The sequence below is a fragment of the Gavialis gangeticus genome, unplaced genomic scaffold, assembly GCF_001723915.1.
Source record: "Gavialis gangeticus isolate Ggan-Ray unplaced genomic scaffold, GavGan_comp1, whole genome shotgun sequence".
Taxonomy (NCBI): domain Eukaryota; kingdom Metazoa; phylum Chordata; order Crocodylia; family Gavialidae; genus Gavialis; species Gavialis gangeticus.
The window spans coordinates 24,781,734-24,802,155 of NW_017728997.1; the positions used below are offsets into that span (position 1 = coordinate 24,781,734).

Sequence of the window (20,422 nt, forward strand, 5' to 3'; positions counted from 1 at the left end):
GGATGCTCTGTTCTCCAGAGCTGGGTCCACACCTAAGCACAGCCCCCATGAGACTCTCCTGCTCTCACTGAGACAAGATCCCAGACCCTGGACCTTCTCAGCATCAGAAAGGGTTTCCTCCTAGAGAGTCTCCATCATCCTTTTCTTGGTTCACTTGCTCCCACCAGTATTTTATGGGCCACTCTGAACCCTTGTCAGCAAGCATGTAGTTGAAAAGTGGGCACATGGCATGATCTGCAGGCTATGTGCCACGGCCTCATGGACTGCCAGCAGTCAGTGGGCCACTATTTGGGAAGCACTGGTTTCATTTCAGCCCCTGAGTTCCCCAGTGCTCCCTGAAGCATCCAACTCCTTTAATAACAAACAGACTGAGCAAAGCAGCAGGGCCAGTCCCCTACCCCAGTGAGGAAGAACCCGCCACAGGCTGAGTGATGGGCAGGGTGGGATGAGACACGGCAAGAATCTACCTAAGAAGCTGCACTGAGGCTGGTCCTGGAACAGCACTGATAGGCTCTGCTGCCTTTGGCCAGGGAAGTACAGGCCACCTTCCACTGCGCCTGGCACTCACCTCATTGAAGTGGGCATCCTGGGTGGCAGTCAGGCCAAAGCCATGCTGCCTGCTCTCAAAATCCATCAGGCGGGTCAGGAGGCGGTAGGTGATGTGGACATCATTGCCAAAGTAGCGCTCCATCTGGTCAGTCACTGTGCGCAGCCGAAGGGCCAGCTTCTTCGCCTCGATGGTGTTCAGCTCTGTCTCATTCCTCTCCAGGCCCTGCAGCTGCCAGCAGAGAGGAAGGAGAGGAGATCAAGTACTGCCAAGTCATGCTGTGGCTGCATCACTCCAGCCCCAGAAAACCCTGGGATAAAGGGGAGCAGGGCCTGATGCCCAGCAAGTCCAGCCAAGCTTGGGGACCATCTTGGAAACCAGGGAGATAGGCAGTATAAAGGTTCTCTCCAGGCACAATCACCAGGCCAGTGGCAGGTCTGAGACTAGGCACTGCCTGCAGTGACAGCTGGCTAGCTTTGCACTTGCAAACTGTTCTTGTGGAAGACACAAAACCCCTGATGACAGAGGCACTTGGATCATGCAGACGGATCTGGTAGTTAAAGAGACACCATCAACCTGGAGTCTAGACAATGACAAAACCATGTTTCTAGTGCTGTGCTTCCTCATGTGCCCTGACCTGCCCTGGCTACTTGACTACTGCATTTTCCTGTTCCACAGGGCATAGCTTACTCTTCTCCTGAGAAATTGCCCACAAACACAGCGAAAGTGGCTATGTTAGCTAAAGCCACTGGGTGCAAAATCAAGAACCTGGAAGAAAGAACACCTATTACTTCTTTTTTGGCCTCTCCAATCTCATCCAGTTACAAGAATTTTCAGTATTACTGCTGACAGAGGCAGACTAAATAACCAGGGCAGTCCAAGTCCTGCATCTGATGTTATCATTGACTCTCAGCTGTTCCATGCCCGGTTACTTGGCTTTGGAGCAGGAGAGCACAGTAATCTGGACCCCCAGACAACCCACAGCTGTTGATTTGTGAGGGCTCATTTCCCTGGGACAGAACAGTGGATTAGAAGGAAATAAAAAATTAGAAGCAAAGGAGGTTCCCCAGATGGGTAAAAGAATTTCACAGACATGCGCAGAGTGCAAATTAAAAAGCCAGCAGTGATAATATGCCCAGATGCCTGGAAACTGAATTGTCAGGTGAACTTAAAGATTCATCATTTCATCTTAACGATCAGGTAGTCTTCATTCATTTTGACAGCAGGCTGAATGGGGCAGGAGGGCGAGCACAGCTGTGTCAACTCTCTGTGGATGGTGGAAAGAAGGAGGGGGAATAATCTGATCCTTGCTACCTTCCTGGAATTGTCAGCCACATTTTCCCAAAAGTTTGTCACAACGGTGCTCAGTGAAAAACCTGTCCAGAAATGTCACAAGGAGAGCTGCTGGGTGCTGAGCCCTTAGGAAACTCCAGCTCCCCTTTAGATGTCAGCATGAGAGCAGAGTTCATCAACATCTGGCCTCAAGCACTGTTGAGAATCTAGCTGCTCAGGGCAAGAGCCTGGCAGACAGCTGCTGCCCTGTGCAAGGAGAGTGCAGATTACCAGTGCAGAGAGCTCCTTGAAGGCAGGCGATGTGCAGTTGAAGAGGTCTGGCTCCAGCCAGCCTTTCCTCTCATCGCAGTGTCTGATGGCTGAACCTGAAAGGAGATGCAAAGGTCAGGGGTTTGAATCCAGAGTCCCCACCTCCCAGCCTGCAAGGAGAGCGTCATGTCCAGAGCCAACCTGCTGCTTCTGTCACTAACATCAAGAGGTGGTGTTTGCCTCCTCAGAGCCAGGCCAGCTGAGCTATCCACTGGGACCCCAACCCACGTTGCATTAGAGGGAGCCCTGATTTTCTGTGAATACTGCCAGGTTCTGTAGCCATTCATTCATCAGCTGGGACAAGTCACCGCCAGACTGAGGACTGCCCACAATCACTTGCCCCCAGGTTTTTTCCAGTTGTGACACACAACCGGTCTCCTGTATCAGGTGGTATGACTGACTCTGGGAAAAGAGAGTCAGGAGTGAGCAACACCAGTCAGCATCACTGGGACTCAGGCCCAAGGACCCCTGAATAGTGATGGAGGGGTCTGTGCCTCCCTGAAGGGGACTAACAATATGACCAACATAGCACAGCCTGCCTGGCCAGATCCATTTATTCACTGAAACACCTGCACCTCATCCATTGCTCAGATACCACCACATCTTTCTCTTCTGCCTTGTATTTGACATGTTGAGAGAGAATTCCCCACAGGGAGGCTTCCTGGCCCTGCTACACCAGTATCATGATAGCCTTATGGTCAGACTGGTGCAGTGATGCTGGTACAGACTAAGGTTGGGTATTTGACATGTCAAATAAAGTTCAGTCAATTGACCGGTTAAATATTGGTCAAAAACTGTAAAAAACTGCCAACAGGTCCACATAATAGACAGAAAAAGCACAAATTTTCCACTACGAATGTGTCAAAAGCAACCAAAAAGCATATTTCTGTCAAAAAAACACCAAAAATGTAGGTTTTTTGTAAAATTCTTATAATCTTTGACCAGTCAAAAAATATGCAGTCAATTGACCAGTCACCTAACAATATTTGATTGGTAAATTAGCCAGCTTACTGACCCTAGTACAGACAAGGTCTCTGATACTGAGGTCTCTGGTCTTTCGTTTAACACAGGGAAGCTCTGACCATGGTCAAGTCAGCTCTGGATGCCCCTGGAATACATATAAAAAGGCCCTGAGGAAGCCCAGTGAGCACAGCACCGACTGAGCCATGGAGGCCAACACCAATGCCATGCACTCCAATGACATGGCCAGTAGCCCACCACGTGCCATCACCCTCAGTGGTGTCAGCTATTCATCTGCATGCAGTCCTTATGGGAGCCATGTCCTAGAGCTAACAACTCTTGTGCCTCTGGGGAGGTGAGTGGATCCATGCTGTTGTGTCTGTGGGAGGCTCAGACAGGGGAAGCAACTTGCCCAGGATCTGAGTCAGTGGGGAGTCAGGACTGGGTTTCAGGATCTTGTAGCTTCAAGAAGGTCCTCTGAGCAACCTAGCAGGCATTCTCCATCCTGCTCATCCTCCACTAACCCCATCACCCCTGTCTTCCCAGAAGGCTTCTTCTCCTCAGTGCTATCAACAACAGCATCAATGCCAGAAAGGGCAGATAGCACTCAGTCCTGGAGGCTAGGGCCACACAGTATGCTCACTTTTTCTCTGTATGTTGCCTTTATTTCAGCCAAACAATACCTTCCCCCACCTCTCTCGAGCAGTCTGGGAAGCCTTCTAGAGTCCCTGTAGTTTTGGAAGGATCCTGCAGAATGCGTGGAAACCAGATTCCTCTGCCAAAGGAACTAACGAGAGACAGGTCTCTGCCATCCTGGAGGGTGATGAGACACCTGGGGCATGATGCCAGCTGACAGCATTTTGCTTTTCCAAGACCATGGGCAATGCTAAACCAGGCCATGGGGTGCAGAGGTCTACAGCTGGCCTGGCCAAAGAGCCATGAACTAGTCTACCAGGCACAGAGAACTCTTCTGTAGCAGCCGGGACACCTGAAGCGTGCTTGCCAGCCACGTTCCTTTCCCTGCTGTTTGTGGTAGCTGTGCCTGGAGGCACCTCTCTCTCTGCCAGGTCTGCCTTCAACCTGACTGGTCCAAATGGGTTCCTCCTCTTTCCCCCATGTTATGTCTGCCCAAAGCCCCTCCACTTCCTCTTCCCTTCTTTCCCTCTCTGATGGCCACTGGGGTAGCTCCCTTCCCAAAGCAGGTGTCATGTTGCAGGTGGCAGCAGCAGCCACCTGCCTCTCCCTGTTGTCCTGAGCCCTCTTAGCCAACCCCCATCAGTGCTCTAGCAGCTGAAGCCATGAGCCACCTGCAAGCAGCCCCCTGAGCACAGCAAAAGCAGCACCTCCAAGTTCCAGCCCTCTACAGCAACATAAAGGCAGCAAGACAGAACGGTAGCAGGGCAATGCCTGGCTGCGGGGGTTTCTGTAGGTTAGGTTTCTTGGGGAAAGGAAGAGTGGTTGAGGGCAGGCAGCGGTACAGGGAAGCCAGGGCCAAGGTACAGCATTAGTAACATGGTTGGCAGCTCTGGAAGCATCAGGGAAAGCGCAGGAACCATGGGGGTGCCAGGCAGGGAGCAGGGAATGGAAAGCCACGCAAAGCAGCCCTTGCAACACGCAGGGAAGGGAACGGGTCCTTACCTGCACCCCGCAACCCTGATCAGGCGGGAGAGAAAATGGGGAAGAGAAGCAACACGGTTAGGAGTGGAAGGAGCCATGGGGGAGAGGAACAACTTCCTCCCGGCAGGTGTCTGGAGGAGGGATGGGATTGGTGCTGGCCACCCTGTTGGCACAGCATTTCCCAGGCACAGAACTGCCCGGGGCTCTAGGGACACAGCGAGACTCCTGGATGCCTCCTGCATCTCAGGCCATGGACCCCGTACTCCTTTGCCCTTCTGCTGGCTGGGAAGAGTTTCACTCTCCACTAAGGCTGAGCTCCAAGACCCTGAGGACAGCAGGGCCCTTCTCTGGAGCACGCCCCCTGGCTCCAGACTACTGAAGCCAGGAGCTGGCAGGACTTTGGGTGCAGTGCCAGACACCTCTGCTCTGTCCCACCCGCTGCACTGATGGGCAAGGAAGAAGGATTCAAGATCTAAGGAGGGTCTTTTGGCCCATTCTGTTTTTTGTGGGGAAGAAAATCCTGGGCCTGCTCTGAGCCTGGCTCCCAAGAGCCCCATGCCCCTGCCTGGGTTCAGCCCCTGGGCTGTTCCTGTCACACAGCCTGGATCCCACTGAGAGGCCCCACAGAGGCATCTGGAGCAGAGTTCATAGAGGCCCTTCCACTCTCACAGCTCTTTCCATGCTCCATTTCCAAGGACAGTGCTTTTCCCTCTCAAATGACCGTTCCCCACTCTTCCCAGCCCACAGAAACAGGAGCCCATTGCTCCAAACATGAGAACAGCAGGAGCAGCTCAGATGATCTGCCCTGCTCACAGCTCTGGCCTGCAGCGACCCAGCATGGGCTGGGGGAGGGTTGTTGCAAGAGCTCATGCCTCCTCAGTCAGCCTAGGAAGAGGGCCCCTTCCAGGACTCCTGCCAGGGGTCCCTCTAAGCACCCCCCACTCCCAGATCACTTACCCAAGGAACCTTTGGGACAAGGCACCAGGGCTGAGAAGCCAAACTTGGTCTGCGGCCACCAGACACCCGCTCTCAGCGTCTTGGGGCATCCATCATAGAGCACTGCCAGTGGGAACAGAGATGCTGCAGTTAATGGGTTGCATGGGGGAGGGAGCTTGTTGCAACTAAGTGCCTCATCAAAAGAATCATGAACAAAGGGCACAGGAGTTGGATGACTCTCCCTAAGCACCCAGAGCCAGGTTTGTCCTGATCCAGGGGTGGGACTCAGGCCAGGGGCTCCCAACTCACCCTCGCAGCCGCTTGGTGTCACCTCTGCAAAGGGGCTGTCGCAGCTGTTGCACTGGCGTCCGATCACACCAGACCTGCAGTGGCACTGGCCCGAGTCCTTGTCGCAGGAGCGTGAGGAGGAACCCACAGGGTAGCAGTCACAGGGCAGGCAAGTGTCACTGCCTTGGGGCCGATAATGGAAGTCCTGCAGGAGATGGGAGAGTGGCAGGGAAGGCAGTTAGAGAGCTGGGGTGCAGAGAGGGGAGTGGCGGGGACAAAGAGAGGCCTGTCAGTACAGCTAGCAAAGAGAATGGCCTGTGGGGAGGAAGAGGGGCCCGGAGAGCCCATGGGGAAGAGGAGGGCACAGGCAGAACTGAGGGAAGCAGGGGCAGAGCAGATAATGGGGGCGGAGGGTTGTTACAGTAGGACTCTGCCCACAGCAGCCCAGGTGGAGACTGCATGCAAGTCTCCCCAGCCATAGCACCTTGCCCTGCCCAGGGCTTGAGCAGGAGGTGACATGGAAGTGCTGGGCAGGATTGAGGGGACACAGGGCACTCAGGGAGCTCAGCTCCTCCCCAGCAGACCGAGGTGGAGTCTCCCAGGATCCTGGGAGCTAGCAGGTCATCTGTTCATGACAGCTGCAAGGCCATCACAGGACAGGGGGCACAGCAACACACCCCAGACAGCCTGACAAAGGCAGGAGGGACAAGTGCCAACCCTCAGTGCCAGGGGAAGGAGGAACCCAGGGTGCGGGGGTGGACAGGGCATGAGGCTGCATGTAGGGTCCAGGAGAGGGCAGGGCAGGACAGGGTAGGTTGTGGCTCCTTACCTTGCAGTGGCATTGCCCATTGGTTTTGTTACAGTCAGGGTCGAAGCCCTTGTTGATGTCGCAGTTACACGGCCCGCAGGTCGGGTTCCCCCACCAGCCTTTGGGACACTGCTGGTCCATCCTGGGACACAAACCCATGGTGACCTGAGGCCCTCCCCTCAATGCCCAGCTCAACACTTGCCAGCAGCTGTCATCGTGCTCAGAGTGGAGAACAAAGCCGCCCAGCCTGGCCAAGGCTCCAGGCTAGCGCAGCAGGGGAAGCAGCAGACTCACCCCGAAGGAGGACAGAGCAGGGGCTTGCTGGGCATTGCAGCAGCCCCTAGAAAAGGGCAGAACAATGAGGGCGGGGGGGCAACTCCTGAAATGGCTGTGGGGCAGGGCCTGAGCGCACCCTAGGGGCAGCCCAAGGGGGAACCCTGCCTCCATGGAGAGAGCATAGGATTTCATAGACATATGAAACAGGGAGAGGTTGTGAACAACAGGGACCAGCACCTAGTGCCCAGCCCTCTCACTCTTCACCTCAGTCCCCACCTGACATCACCCCCCTCTCCTTGGTGTCTGCCCTGCTAAAGGCTGGTGACAACACAGCAGAGGAGCCCAGGCCAGCTGAAGCTGATCCCTGGCCTGGGCTTCAGCACCCTTCTGGGAGCCTCCCAGTGGAGAGAGAGACCCAACCCCAGGGGCAGGGGAAAATGGCTCTGAGCTACCCAGGACTCACCTGTGTTCACAGTACTGCCCAAAGAAGTTCCCTTTGCACTCGCACACATACCCCAGGGGGGCGCCTGGCCGTCGTCGACATACTGACTTGTTCTTGCAGGGATTTAAGTGACAGGCATCCACGCAGTCCCCTCCATAGTACCCTGTGGGGACACAGCGGATGCTGTCAGAAAGAAGTGATGGCAGCCACAGGACAGGCAAGGAGAGGCTGGAGCTGATGGAGGTGAGTCATAGGGTGGGGGCTCTCTGCTGAGCCAAGTAAACCTGGCTTCTCACAGGGGTTTTCCTGGAGGGGCCCAAGGTTATGACTCATGTCAGGTGCTTCCCTTGTGCTGTGAAGGGCCCCAAGCACAGCTGACAGGAGAGAGGATACAAGACAGGCACAGAGGAAAGGTGTGAAGAGAGGAATGGAAAGGACATGCAATGGGTAGGAGTGGAGGGGAGGAGGGCAGGAAGCAGGCAGGGCCCTACCTGGCTGGCATGTGCAGGAGTAGCTCTGCCACTCATCCCTGCAGATGCTGTTGGCTGGGCAAGGGCTGGCATCACAGGCATTGGGCACGCCGCATCCTGCCTCCACATTCAGGGCACTGCTGGGCTTGGGCAATGCCAGCCCTGTGGGTGAGTCCCCAAGGTGCACGCCCTGAAACCCAGCAAGACGTGTAGTAAAGCCTGGGACTGGCATGACTGTCCCAGCCAGGCCAGCAAGCCTGACCTATCTCCCTCACCACCACTCCCAGGTGCTCTGGACCTTGCCAGGCTGCTGCTATCCACTGCCCTCCCTTGCCCCAAGGCTTCCACGCAGAGCTGTCCGGGCAGAAGCACAAGACAGAGCAGCCCTGGAGGTGGCTCTGAGCACTCACCTGCACGCAGCCCTTCAGACCACCCTGCACCTCGCCAGGCCCCGGGATCCCCCCGACATGGAGATGCTTCACCTTCAGGCCATGCAGCTCATTCCCCACAACCACGGTGTCCTGCGGAAGGGGGGGCGTGAGGTGGAGCTGCCCGCAGTCTGGATCTGCAGGGCACCCTGGTCATCGCCCGCTCCCCGCAGGCCTTGTGGGAAGAGACCCAGCCAGGTACATGGGGATTGGTGCAGGGTCTCAGAGGCACCAAGCTCCCTCCCAGAGGTCAGCAGGAGACACAGGGAGGCTGACAGGCACCTTATAACCACCTGCAAGGGAGCCCAGTGCTGGCAGCCGGGCCCTCACATGCCCTCCTCCCAACCCTCCACTGCTGGTGCCACCTCTGAGACACCCCCTTGCCAGTATCTGGAGAGCACAGACCTGGTAGACCCCAAAGTCCAGGTTGACAGTAATGATGTAGCGTGAGTCCCGTCCGTTGTGAACATCCCGCAGCTCCAGCTGGACGTCGTGCCACTTCCCGTCACTCAGGTGCAGCTGGTCCAGAAGCAGCTTGGTGGTGCGGCCAGAGCCCCTGTTCACCACGAGGGAGAGCAGGCCTGCATCCAGCTGAGGGTGAGGGAAGGAGTGGTAAGCAAGGCCCAAGACAGCTCACATCACTCCCTGTCCTGCCCTTCCCATGTCAGCCAGGAGCCCTCCTCAAAGGACCACCCACAGCCAGGCTGGGGACACCCCACCTCTCCACCTGGCTAGCATCCCCTGTATCCCACTGAGCAGAGCCCAAAGCTGAAAAGTAAGTCAAGGAGCCTGCCCCTGACCAGCCTGAGCTGCAGCAGCTGCCCCAGAGGCTGTGCATTAGGCTACCAAAGGGCAGGCTCCCTCCCTCCAGCCCTGCGTCCCTCTGAGCTGGGTACCTGGCAGAGAAGGGTGGTGTATTGGCCGGCATGCGCCTGCAGCAGCACCCCATCCAGCTGGCGGGTGCGGAATGCCAGTCCCACGTACCATGGCACCGAGATCTTCACCTCACTCTTAAACTCCCAGGACAGGAGGCCGTTACCATGGAAATAGTGAGCATGGGGCATGACTGGAAGGGAAAGCAGGAGCATGAGGACCGTGGAGGGCTCTCTCCTGCACCCGCTGTCAGGGCAACCAGACCCCCCCTCACAGGACACACACACCCATGCAGGGGACTTCACATAGTTGGGGCCCCTGCTCTGACCCCAGATGAGGGGCACAGTCATCCTGTACCTGTGAGCTCCGCCTCAGACAGAATACCATGGGGCCCCTGCCTGCAGGTTTTGCCTACTGGCCCACTGCACACCCATCTGTGCCCACCCAGCTGCCCTCCCCCCACCACCCACAGTGTGCACTCACCCTGCCGGCAGTCATTGCCCCCGAAGCCCACGGGGCACTTGCAGAAGAAGGTCCCCCAGCCCACCGAGCAGGTGCCACCATTCTTGCAGGGGCTGGAGTCGCAGAAGGTGTGCTTGGCATGGCAGCCTGGGAACATCGTGGCAGAAGGAGAGATGGGAACAGTCACCTGCAAGGACTTATACCTGGGCTGTGCCTCCCCACCACCCTTAGTATGAACAACGTGTGTCCCTGGTGGCTGCAGCGGCATGGCTTCACTGGCAGTGGTGGGAGCCTGGCGGCGAGCTCCCACAGCACTGTTGGCGGTGGGGAGGAGGTGTGGCGAGCACTGACCACAGGTCGGCAAGCACCTGCAGGTGCCGCCGGCAGCATCGGCAGCAGCCAGGGGCAATCAGGGACTGCCCACAGACGGTGCTGCCAGCAGGGTGGCAAGCGGTGACTGCCTGCAGATGCCACCAAGTGTCGGTGGTGCCTTTTTGCAGGGGGTACACCACCATGCACAGGGGTTGCATGTGCACCCCCTACATGTTGCCCCAGGCCCTGAGCAAGGGGATTGATGAGGAATCTCAGCAGATTTTCAGAACAACCAGCCTGACCAGAGCCCTCCACAAGTGCAGGCCCTGCCCACTGTCCTGTGACAAGGGCTGAGGGTGTTTCCCCTTAATCTGCCAGGCCAGGAAGGCAGCAGAGGGCTGGCGTGACTTTCCCCAGGATCTCTGAGGACAGGCTGACTGCATGTCCCACCTCGGTGCCTGGGAAGAAGGGCCCATACTGTGTGGCATCTGGAAGCATTGCTTGGCTGGGCAAGGAGCTCTTGTGACACACAGAGCCTTTCATGTCTGAATCTTTTGAGGGGGCCAGCCTCGGTCTGGAGGAGCCAGCAAGGGTGGCAATCGCCTGCTCCTCACCCACCTCATAGAGGACATCCGTGCAAGTGGCATGCACTGTCGCCCTGGCAGGCAGCCTCAGGAGAGGCCACAGGAGTTAAAGAGACTGCATTCCTCTTTCATGCCTACAGGAGGTACATCCAGGGCAGGGAAGGGGCCAAGGGAGGAACTGCTGCTACCCATGCTACTATTATCATCACTATTAGCAGCACAACCCTGTAGACAGCAGATGCCCTGCCCTGGGCTGCCAGGCCAGCCCCTTTCACCTGGAGAGAGGGAAAGTGCATGGTCCCCTGAGGTCCTGCTTGAGACCCGAAGTGCTGCACTCCCACACTACCTGTAGATGTTCCATTGTTTGCAATGTAGGAAGCCAGGTCAACACGTCTGCTGTCGATGTACAGGTCTCTCATGCACCCCACAAAGTCTCTGTGTGTCACAGGGAAGTTTTCAGGCAGATTGGGCACCCCTCCAAGGAGCAGGGGTCCCGTTAGGTCCAGGGACCTGCCAGAAGAGAGAGTCTGTGAGGAGGGAGAATTTGGTCATGCTGTGTAGGTCAGGCTCCCTCAGGGCATCAGCTAGCCGGTTGCTGTATGCTGGAGATGGGTGTGACAGCAGAGGTGCACTGCGAGGTGGCGGGGGTGGTAGTAGTGCCATGCTCAGGTTCTGGGTCATCCATCAAGCACCATCACAGGGACACAAAGCACAGCCCCCTTTACACTTTCCTCCCAGCTAGGCATGTGGCATGGGGACAAAACCGAGACAGCCAGCACTGAAGGGCACATCTGGGTCCCTGGCACCTCCATCCCTGGCACCACCCACATGAGCAGGTATCTTCTGTGCTCTCAGTAGCTCCTTCCAGCTGGAGCTTGGTGAGTTTACAGCTCCCTTCAATTGAGTGTCACCCCCCCAGCCCCTCCCCTGCTCTCCCTTCTCCTCTCTAGGGAGAAGAGCCAGTCCTCAGCACACTCACTTCTTGGAGCTGGTCTGCACCCCCTCCGCCGCACAGGAATAGTTTCCAATCTCACTGCCAAACTGCAATGCCACCGACGTGTCACACTCATCCACCGTCAGGATGGCCACCTTGTCCTTGGAAGGGCCTTGCACCACGCCCAGCGAGCCAAGCTTGGGCTGAAACCAAGAGCCACAGCATCAGCCCTCAGCCAAGGTGATGCAGCCCAGGCACAGTGCCCACAACGGCTCTGAGGGTGAGCAGGATGTCCACTCACACATGAGGAAGGGCTTTCTGGAAGCCCTTTCCCCCTGTGTGCTCACAGGGACCCCCCCCACACACACACACACACACACCCCAGCCTTTCTCAGGTGAGGAATGACTGCACAGTGCTGCACAACCTGGCCATAACTCAGTCCTCCCCACCATGGACCACTAGAATGGATGACAATGCTGCCAGTGCCAGCCAGTCACTTTGGTATCCTTTCTCAGTGCCATGCGTAGTGCAAGGGCCCTGCCCCAGGAAAGGGAATGAGATGGACCATGCTCTCCAGAGACATACAGGGAAGATGCCTATGAGCTGCACCCCAGGAAGCTAGGCAGGATGTCCCTGCTCCACCCAAGACCTCTGCCTTGGATTGCCTTCCCTGTGCTTGAGCCTCTCGGAGGGACCCAAATGGAGAGAAGGCAGGTATGTTAGGTGGGAGAATCAGAGCAGCCTCACGTCAACTGGACTCAGCACGTCAGATGGCCAAGGGCACCCCAGAGAAGTGCCGGCCACCTGTACAAAACCTCTGGCTCCTCTGTGCTGCTTGGCTCTCCCAAAATGCAGCTTTGGGGAAAGCCCCAATGCCAGGACTGCAGCTGAACAGGGTAACTTAAAGGGGGCACATACCTTGTTGTAGTAACGAAGCTGCACCGTGTGCCACTGCCCATCGCTCACACCCCCTGGAACATACGGGGCCACCAAGGTGCTGGACTCCCCTGCGAAGAACCACATGGTTAGACACTGCTAAAAGAGGTGTGGTATCGTGGGTGGGCTCTGTGCAGTCAGTGAACAAGGCACAATGCCTCCCTGTAACCTCCTTCACTGTCCCTCCACATGCATGTGTGCACCAGTGGTGGCATGTGTGCTGTGACACGTGTAGCACACACGTGCACACGCACACACCCCAGCAGAGATTTAGAGGTTCGTATATTTTAAGAGGCTTGTTGTTTCTGACTCCAGCACAGCGCAGGCCGTAGCACTGCCTGGAACAAATCCACAGTCAAACCAAGGTGGGTCATTTAGAAACACATTCAGTGCCCAGCCCAGGGCAGGGACCTGTACATCGACACATTTAGAACAGCAGTTCCCAAGCTGTGGGTTGCAACCCCAAATGGGGAGGCAACATCAGCGGATGGGGCTATGGCATGGTGATCTCTCCCACACCAGGTCCCACCTGCTGGGCTGCAGAGGCCCAGAGGAACGTCAGCAGGGCAGGGAGCCCCAAGCCCATAGCGGGCAACCATGGGCTCTGCTCTGGCTGTACAGCTGGTGGGGAAAGAGACAGGACTGGGGGGTTGGGGATGGGGATGGCGGGGAGAAGCTGGGCCAGGGCTCAGGCACTGCTGGGGTGTGGAGGCAAGGAGCTGCAGGCCCTGGGGCACCTGATGAGAGTGGGGGCTGTAGATTGGGAGTGAGGGGCACTGGCAGGGCCAGTAGGCAGGGAGTGAGGGGCACCTGGGGTTGTGGGAGGCTGTGAGTTGTGTTGAGGGGCCATGCTGAGGAAATGGGGTCATGCTGAGGAAAAGTTCGGGAAGCACCAGCTTAGGAACTGCCACAAGTGGAGAATCCTCCCCAGCTCAAACTGGTCTAATGGATATGACACCTCTGCTGTTACAAACCAGTACAGCTTAAATGCTTCTACCTGCAGCTTCCAGGCACCAGATCTCACCAAGTCTCAGTATGAGGAACTCTTCCCAAATTCTTATTTCTTCCAGAGAATGCCCCAGTTGCACCTTAACACCCCCGGGATAAGCTACGTGGCTGGTGCTCCTCTGAGGCCTGTGTCCAGTCATTCCCATGGCTCTTCAACGAGCTTCTCTGATGCTTCCCTCTTGGAGGTTATGTTCAAGGTGTTTGCTGAATGCTGCCAATGCCCCTCCTAGGCGGCAGCTGAGATGCACAAATGTCTTGGAGTGTATCAGTGCCTGAGAGGCCGAGCAGCTGTCTCTCTGGTTGCAGGGTCTGGCCCAGCTCTTTGGCTCATAGTGGGCACATCTACACGTTGCCCTATGGTGATGTAGCAACACACTACATTGCTGTATGACACTCTACGGTGACGTAGCAATCACGTGCATCTACACATGATCACCAGCTATGTCGCCATAGCAGTGTGCTCCCTGGGTTTAGCATGCCACTACAGTAATGTAGCAGTGAAATTTACCCATGTGCCACATGCACGGTGCAGTAACCACCTATACTGCGCCATGCATTAGTACTTTCTTTAGTACTTCCTTCCAAAAGGAACTACTAAAGCACGGCATGTGTAGACACACCCAGTTATTTGTTTTGGTGTCTCTCTGGCAGGAGCCTCAGCAAAGAATTCTCCCTTTACCTGAATCTTCCTTCCAACCCTCTCGCCACTGGCCTTCGTCCCACTAAGCTACCCCCAGGAAGAGTCAAAGGATGGGCAGAACATCGGCCAGAAGGGGCATTCTTAATCCTCATCCAAGTGTTTTTCAGTGGGGAATGTGCAGGCCTCAGGTGCTAAGGCCGTGAGTGAGTCCCAGTGGGAGGACAGGTGGGAGGTGAGGGGGTGAAGTAAGAAATTCTCAGCACACCGAGCATCCTGGGCTCAGCCCTGCAGGGAGCACCTTAACAGGACTGGGCAAAGCAATGCTGCCCCCAAGTAAGTAGCAATGTCCCAAAAAGGAAGCTGCCCTGATCTCTCAGGCAATAATCCTGGTCAGATCCATGGCAAAGATACCCCTGAGTAGCCTCGACACAGTGATGCAGAGCAGACGAGCAGCCCAACAGCCCCACTGACCTCCAACAACAGACTCTCCCATCCACACAGTCTCCACCATTCTCTACCTGTCCCAGAAAAGCACCTGAACATTTTTCTTCCACTAACCCCTAAGTAACTGTAGCTGCTGTGCTGTCACTGCTGCTCAGGACAGCAATGTCCCTGCTCCATAGTCACTGTTACAACCACTAGAGGTGCAGGGCATCTCAGCCCTGACTTCTATTTAAGCTGATTGCTTTTTCAGGACTTGAGTTTCTTGCAACATGTTTTATTGCATCTGATGAAATCCCATGGAGGCCCCAGGGGGGAGGGGTTGTTCTGGCGCACACTGCACCAGGCTGGCATCTACCAGGACGAAAAGGTTGCATTTTATATGTTATCAGTTGGACATAAGCTCCAAGACAGAGCTGGCTCCCTGCCTTCACACGATGAAGCTGAGAGCTGAGTCCTTCAGCCTGATAGCAACAGCAGTAAAAAGGGGCTTTAATGTTCCCTTGGGTTTTGATCAAGCCAGAAATTAAGTGATTTTTAGCTTCAGTGCACCTATGGATCTGAGCATATGTGTACACACACACACAGGGTCACACCCCCATTCACACTCCCACTTACACAGAGTCCTATGCATATGCGCACACTCCTACGCCTCTGCACACCCTGCTCCAGCCAACACTGATAGCCACGACACAACTGTGCACTCACCACCCACACACCCTCCTGCCATCCTGTGCTGGAGAGGCACATGCCCTGCCTCTCACTGGCAGGCAGACATGTGAAGAGGCCCTGGCAGCAGGCTGCACACACCTGTGGAGTATTTCAGCTGCACCTGCCCATCGATGATCTCCACCGCCAGGAAGTCATGCTTCTCATTCAGGCGCCCATTGTAGAGCAGAAGGCCGCTGCGCTCCTGGGTGGCAAACCTGGCATGTGGAGCAGAGGACACATCATCCAAGTGCTGGGGGCCAGGTCCCCCTCAGGGCCGTGACCTCTCCAGTCCCCTCCAACTCTGAGCAGAAGTCAGGGCCCGGCAAGAGCTCCCCGGGGACAGGACCTTCCACCTGTGCTTTGCAGGAAGCAGCCACTAGAGGCCAGTGTCATCCCCATAAAAATGCAGCGCAGGAAGAACTGGATGGGCCGGTTCCTAGGGGGATGCAATCCCTGCTCAGAGGGGCTCAGCATTCCCATCAAGTGGGGCGCATGGCCCTAACTCCCAGAGCACCTCCAGGAGCGAGGCAGGCCTGGAGCACCAGCAACACCTGCAGGTGGAGCTACAGAAGCAAAGGATGCACAGAGCACGGGGAGGTGGGGGTGGACTGTCAGAATCCCTGTCCCCCATCCCCCCCACAGAGCTGCAGCACTTCAGTGGGGCTTTGCCCAGGTGGATTCCAGGACCTTCAGCAGTTCATGGCAGGAGTGGCCCTGGCCACTTGGGGAGCCCTTGGCAGGGGGGTGGCCACCATGTGGGTAGTCCTGGATACATCACAAAAAGCTTGGCCTGAGCTGACCCCAGTGTGCCTGGTGCTTGGACAGGGCTGGGTGCACCCATGGTCAGGTGAGTGCATTGGCAAGCCCCCAAGCCAGCAGCTCTGCTAACTTCCCCACTCCTCCCAGCACAGCACTGCTGGGCAGAGACCCCACGGGACTTACGAGAGGGACAGGGTGAGGTGGAACCTCTGGCGCAGCCCCCGGAACATGACGAAGGACTTGGGCGGGAAGGCACGGGTGGTCACCTCACAGTAGGGCTTCTCGAAGCCCCCTGAGGGGCACTGGCACTGGAAGCCGCCATCAGCAGAGTTGGTGCAGGTACCTCCATTGCGGCACACACCCGGGATGCAGTGCCCCGAGCGACTGTCCACTTCGCAGTTGTCACCTGCAGGGGGGAGAAGAGCAGAACGAGAGGCTCAGGACACGGCTTGCAGTGGGGAGCTACCAGCTTTGCCCTCCCAGACCAGGGCTCCTGCCTTAGGTCCCCCTTTCTGGTCACTGTGGGAACCCAGATGTGCACATGGACACAGAAGCACAGACCCCAGCGGCCAGTCCCCAAAACCCAGTCCCATTTCCACATCCCAGGCTGCTGGGTCTGCACAGGCACCTGTTAGCCCTCCTGCAAGGGAATGCAAAGGGGTGGAGCAGGGGTTAAAGCCTTTGTTATCCACAGAGAATACAGTATGCAGCCAAGGCAGGGCAGACACTGCCTGGCTGCTTACCCACGAGACAGGGACAAGCTCAGCTGCCATCTCCCTGACGGCAGGTTCAGTACAGAAGAGATGCCTGGGCTGCAAACTCCACCCACTACCTTCAGCAGGGACCCATGTGGTTTGGGCGCCTGGCTGGGAGCCGTGATCTGCCCTGGTCTGGGGGAAACCGGCTGAAGGACCCAATGGACCTTTTCCATCTCAGACTCCCCCAGCAGGCCTGCGCCAGATGCACCACTGCTGTTTGCTGGAGTGGCCACTGGGCGGTGCCACCTGCAAGCCAAGGCCTGGCTGGAACTTGACAGGAGTCAGTGTTCACCCAAGCTGAACTCTGCGCCGGGCCCCTGATGCAGGAAATACCAGTTCCACAATGGCTCCTCCCTGCTGCCCTCCCCAGCACACATGGGGCTTTCTGGCAGGACTGGGAATGCCTCCTCGGCTAATGAGGCTCCTGCTCCCCATGCTGGAGGCTCCGCAGGCATAGTTGTAACAAGGGCAGCTCGCTTGGCCTGGCTGGGTCAACCTGAGCACAGCAGGCTGGAGCTGGCAGGGGCCAGGGCAGGACCTGTGGGCTGGGCTCAACCAGCAACAGCAGAGCTGTCTGGGGAGCCAAGGTGGGGAACACGGGGCAGGCTGCCCATCACTGGCAGGGCTGTGTGCAGTGCCAAGGATGTACCAGCTGCCATCAGCACCAATAGATCCTCACCTCACCAGCTCTATAAAGACCACAGCGCCATCTCCACATGGCCCATGGCTTCAGTGCAGAATGGCCATCCCCACTGTGGACAGAGACTGTTGGGGTTTCCAGAGAGGCACCTGGCTGAGCAGCCCAAGGGAGGGAAGGGCAGCAACACTCCCTCCCACCTGCCACCCACCTTGTGAGCACTTCTCCTGGCACATCTCCCAGGGCAGCTCAGGGAAATGCACTTAGTGCCACTAAAAGGCATAGACTGGGCAGCCCCCATCACTGAGGGCAGGTCTGGCCCAGGCAGAGGCAGGACAGGATCCCCTCATGTGCTGCTCTATCACGGTGCTGCAGCCCGAGACCAAACAGCCTCTGGTCCAAGCTCCCTGGGCAGGGCTAATGGGTACTGGTGTTGTGGTGACAGCATCCATGGCTGGAAAGCAGCTGACACCATCCAGCTCACATCACCGCAGCCCCCAAGCACTGACCAGGCTGTCACTGTGACCTCCCTGATAACAGACCCTGGCCCTCACTCCCTGAGCTGGGGCCTCACCAGAACCAGCACCCCATCCATCTCTCACACCCAGAGCCCTAGAGCCAGCCTGCATCTGTTCAGCCAGGGGCCATTCCCTACACCTTGCCCAATGTGTGGGAATACCAGGCCCTGCATCCCACCCCAGCCCTTTCCTTCAGCCCTCCCTGATGCATGGCCAGAACACAGGACTTGACCCATTCTGGTCCCATTCCTCCCAGCTCCCACAGATGCCATGTGGTCACCAAGGAGCCTTGTCACCACCTCCCCACGATGGGGTTCCCATACCCAGGCCTCTCCTTCCCACCCCAGCCCCAGCCCCAGCATCTGCTCTGGCACAAGCAGCCATGCTCACAGAGCTTCTCTCCCTCCCTGGAAACAGTCATTTCCCATTGTCTCTGAAACCACAGTGCCCTGTGTGCTGCCTCCTTGAGGGAATCAGTGATGTTTTCCCACCCTGTCTCCCTGCGACTCCAGCCCCAAAGACTTGGAGGGGCACAATGGGGGGTGGGGAGCTGGAATTCAGCCTAGGACCCACTGCCCCGGCTCCCCAGGAGACACAGATCTGCACAAGCCAGCAAGGTCTGGACTGAGCAGGAGGTTCCCATGTGATATGCCGTGCAGCCACCCCCCTCCCAGGAGCACAGAAACACAAGGCCACCCAGGACCCCTCCTGAAGCCACAGCCAATCTGTCCACCAGGCACCCAAGGGAACCAATGCAGGGGGAACCCCCAGCCAGCCTAATACCAGCACTGCCCTGGGGCAGGCACCAAGCTGCAGCCTCACAGCTACTTAGCAGCTGTGATGCCAAGGCCTAGCTCATGACCTGAGGGCCACAGTTGCCCCAAGGGGAGCATGGTGTGGGGGGCAACCCCTGTGTCGGAGGGATGAGTTCAGGCTTCTCTGAGGGGGCTGCAAAGGTGAGGGATGGGGAGCAGCAGAGTGCCAGGGACTGTGGGCACCGAAGGGGGGCCAGGCAGTGAGTCTGGGGCATGTTTTCACTCTGGAGGAATCCGTCCCCTGCACACACACGGGCAGGGGAATTTGTGTGGCTGGAATCACCCCTCCCCACAGCACGGCAAAGCTCAGCTGGCCCATTACAGCCAGCCCTGAGGGCCCAGGAGCAGCCAGCAGCAGTGCCAAGAGCTGGGCTGGGAGGGGGGGGCTGAAGAGGAGGTCTCCAGGGCACTTAAGCACCATGCTAGTTGGCTAGCTGGCACTAGCCGACCCGCGGGGGAGCAGCCTCATCCCACTGTGCCTCCCTGGGGCTCACAGGCTCCACCCAGCCCTGGCTTCCAGGTCCTGGGCCCTGCCTGTCGGCGGGTGCATGGGGAAGGGGGGATGGGAAGCAGCAGGAAGTGACAGGAAAATGAGCTCATTAACCCCTGGGCTAATGCCTGTTCATGCTTCAAACCCAGGGGTTAATTACCACTGACTCTGCTTATCTCACCAGTCAAAGCGCCTATGCTGCTCCAACCCTGCCAGCTGCTGCCCCCTCCCCCACCGCACTGCAACCCAGCCCGGGAGACACGACAGACAGGCCTGGGAGCCAGCCAAGGGACCCGCCGCCGTCTCCGCCTGCAGCCTGGGCTTTGGTGCTGCCACTCCATGAAGCTGGTGCGTGGCTGGGGGAGCGGCACAAAGCCACCCAGAGGAACATCTCCATTTGTTGGGCCCTGCCACCCTCAGCTTGCAAAACCACCAGGCCTTTATCACAGTCCCATGTCTCCCTTAGTCCCGGCCTCACAGCCCTCCCCTAAGCTCAGCTGGGTCCCACGCTCCAGCCCCCAGCACCTGCTTCTGCCCCAGTTCCCTGGCAATACCCTCCCACCTGATTCTAACCCCCCAGCTAGTCCAGTGCTCCTCAGTCCCTTTGAGGCTGGAGCTGTTCCCAGTCCCCGGGTTGGCCCTGCAGCACAGACCTAGCTGCATCTGCACCCATATAAGGGTCTCAGTCTCATCCCTTCCCTCCGTGATGGCTGGTGGGATCCATCCTCCCTAGTCCCTGCCAAGTGAAGGGGATGCTGGCAGCTTGGCTTGGCAGTGCCCAGGACCACTGCCACCATGACTCCACCTCCCAGCCTTCCTTTTCCCCCTTCCCTCTCCCCCAACCTGGCCCCTCAGTGACCAGCATGCTGGTGCTCTGTGTGGCTCTACCCAGCCCTCATGACCTGAACAGCTCTGGGGAGACTCACTGGGGCCTGGTCCCTCATATGGGATGGCAGATCTGGTCTTCTGCCAACAACCCTGGGACAGTCACAGCCCGGAGGCTCCACCAGAAATGCCCCTCCCAGGAGTGCCAGCACTTCGCAGTCCTCAGAGAATCCCAGCCTTGCTGCAAAGGTCCATCCAACTGGCAGCTGCTGGGAGCCTGCACCTGCCGCCTCCAGCTGAAGGGGGTGGGTGAGGCAGTGTTTACACAACGAAGCCCCCAGGAC

General features: G+C 57.5%; 1 protein-coding gene across 1 annotated transcript in view; it reads right to left on the reverse strand.

Moving 5' to 3' along the window:
- Positions 1 to 20,422, reverse strand: part of CELSR3 (cadherin EGF LAG seven-pass G-type receptor 3) — a gene marked incomplete at its 5' end in the record, with an annotated part of 113,870 nt that overhangs the window by 60,954 nt on the left and 32,494 nt on the right. The window contains 16 exons of the mRNA XM_019504606.1: positions 569 to 778; positions 2,111 to 2,205; positions 5,684 to 5,785; positions 5,972 to 6,155; positions 6,780 to 6,900; positions 7,498 to 7,639; positions 7,968 to 8,136; positions 8,357 to 8,467; positions 8,780 to 8,965; positions 9,271 to 9,440; positions 9,731 to 9,856; positions 10,952 to 11,115; positions 11,585 to 11,742; positions 12,459 to 12,547; positions 15,376 to 15,491; positions 16,219 to 16,441. Coding sequence (XP_019360151.1) covers positions 569 to 778; positions 2,111 to 2,205; positions 5,684 to 5,785; positions 5,972 to 6,155; positions 6,780 to 6,900; positions 7,498 to 7,639; positions 7,968 to 8,136; positions 8,357 to 8,467; positions 8,780 to 8,965; positions 9,271 to 9,440; positions 9,731 to 9,856; positions 10,952 to 11,115; positions 11,585 to 11,742; positions 12,459 to 12,547; positions 15,376 to 15,491; positions 16,219 to 16,441 — 2,366 coding nt within the window. The remainder of the gene's footprint in view (positions 1 to 568; positions 779 to 2,110; positions 2,206 to 5,683; positions 5,786 to 5,971; positions 6,156 to 6,779; positions 6,901 to 7,497; positions 7,640 to 7,967; positions 8,137 to 8,356; positions 8,468 to 8,779; positions 8,966 to 9,270; positions 9,441 to 9,730; positions 9,857 to 10,951; positions 11,116 to 11,584; positions 11,743 to 12,458; positions 12,548 to 15,375; positions 15,492 to 16,218; positions 16,442 to 20,422) is intronic.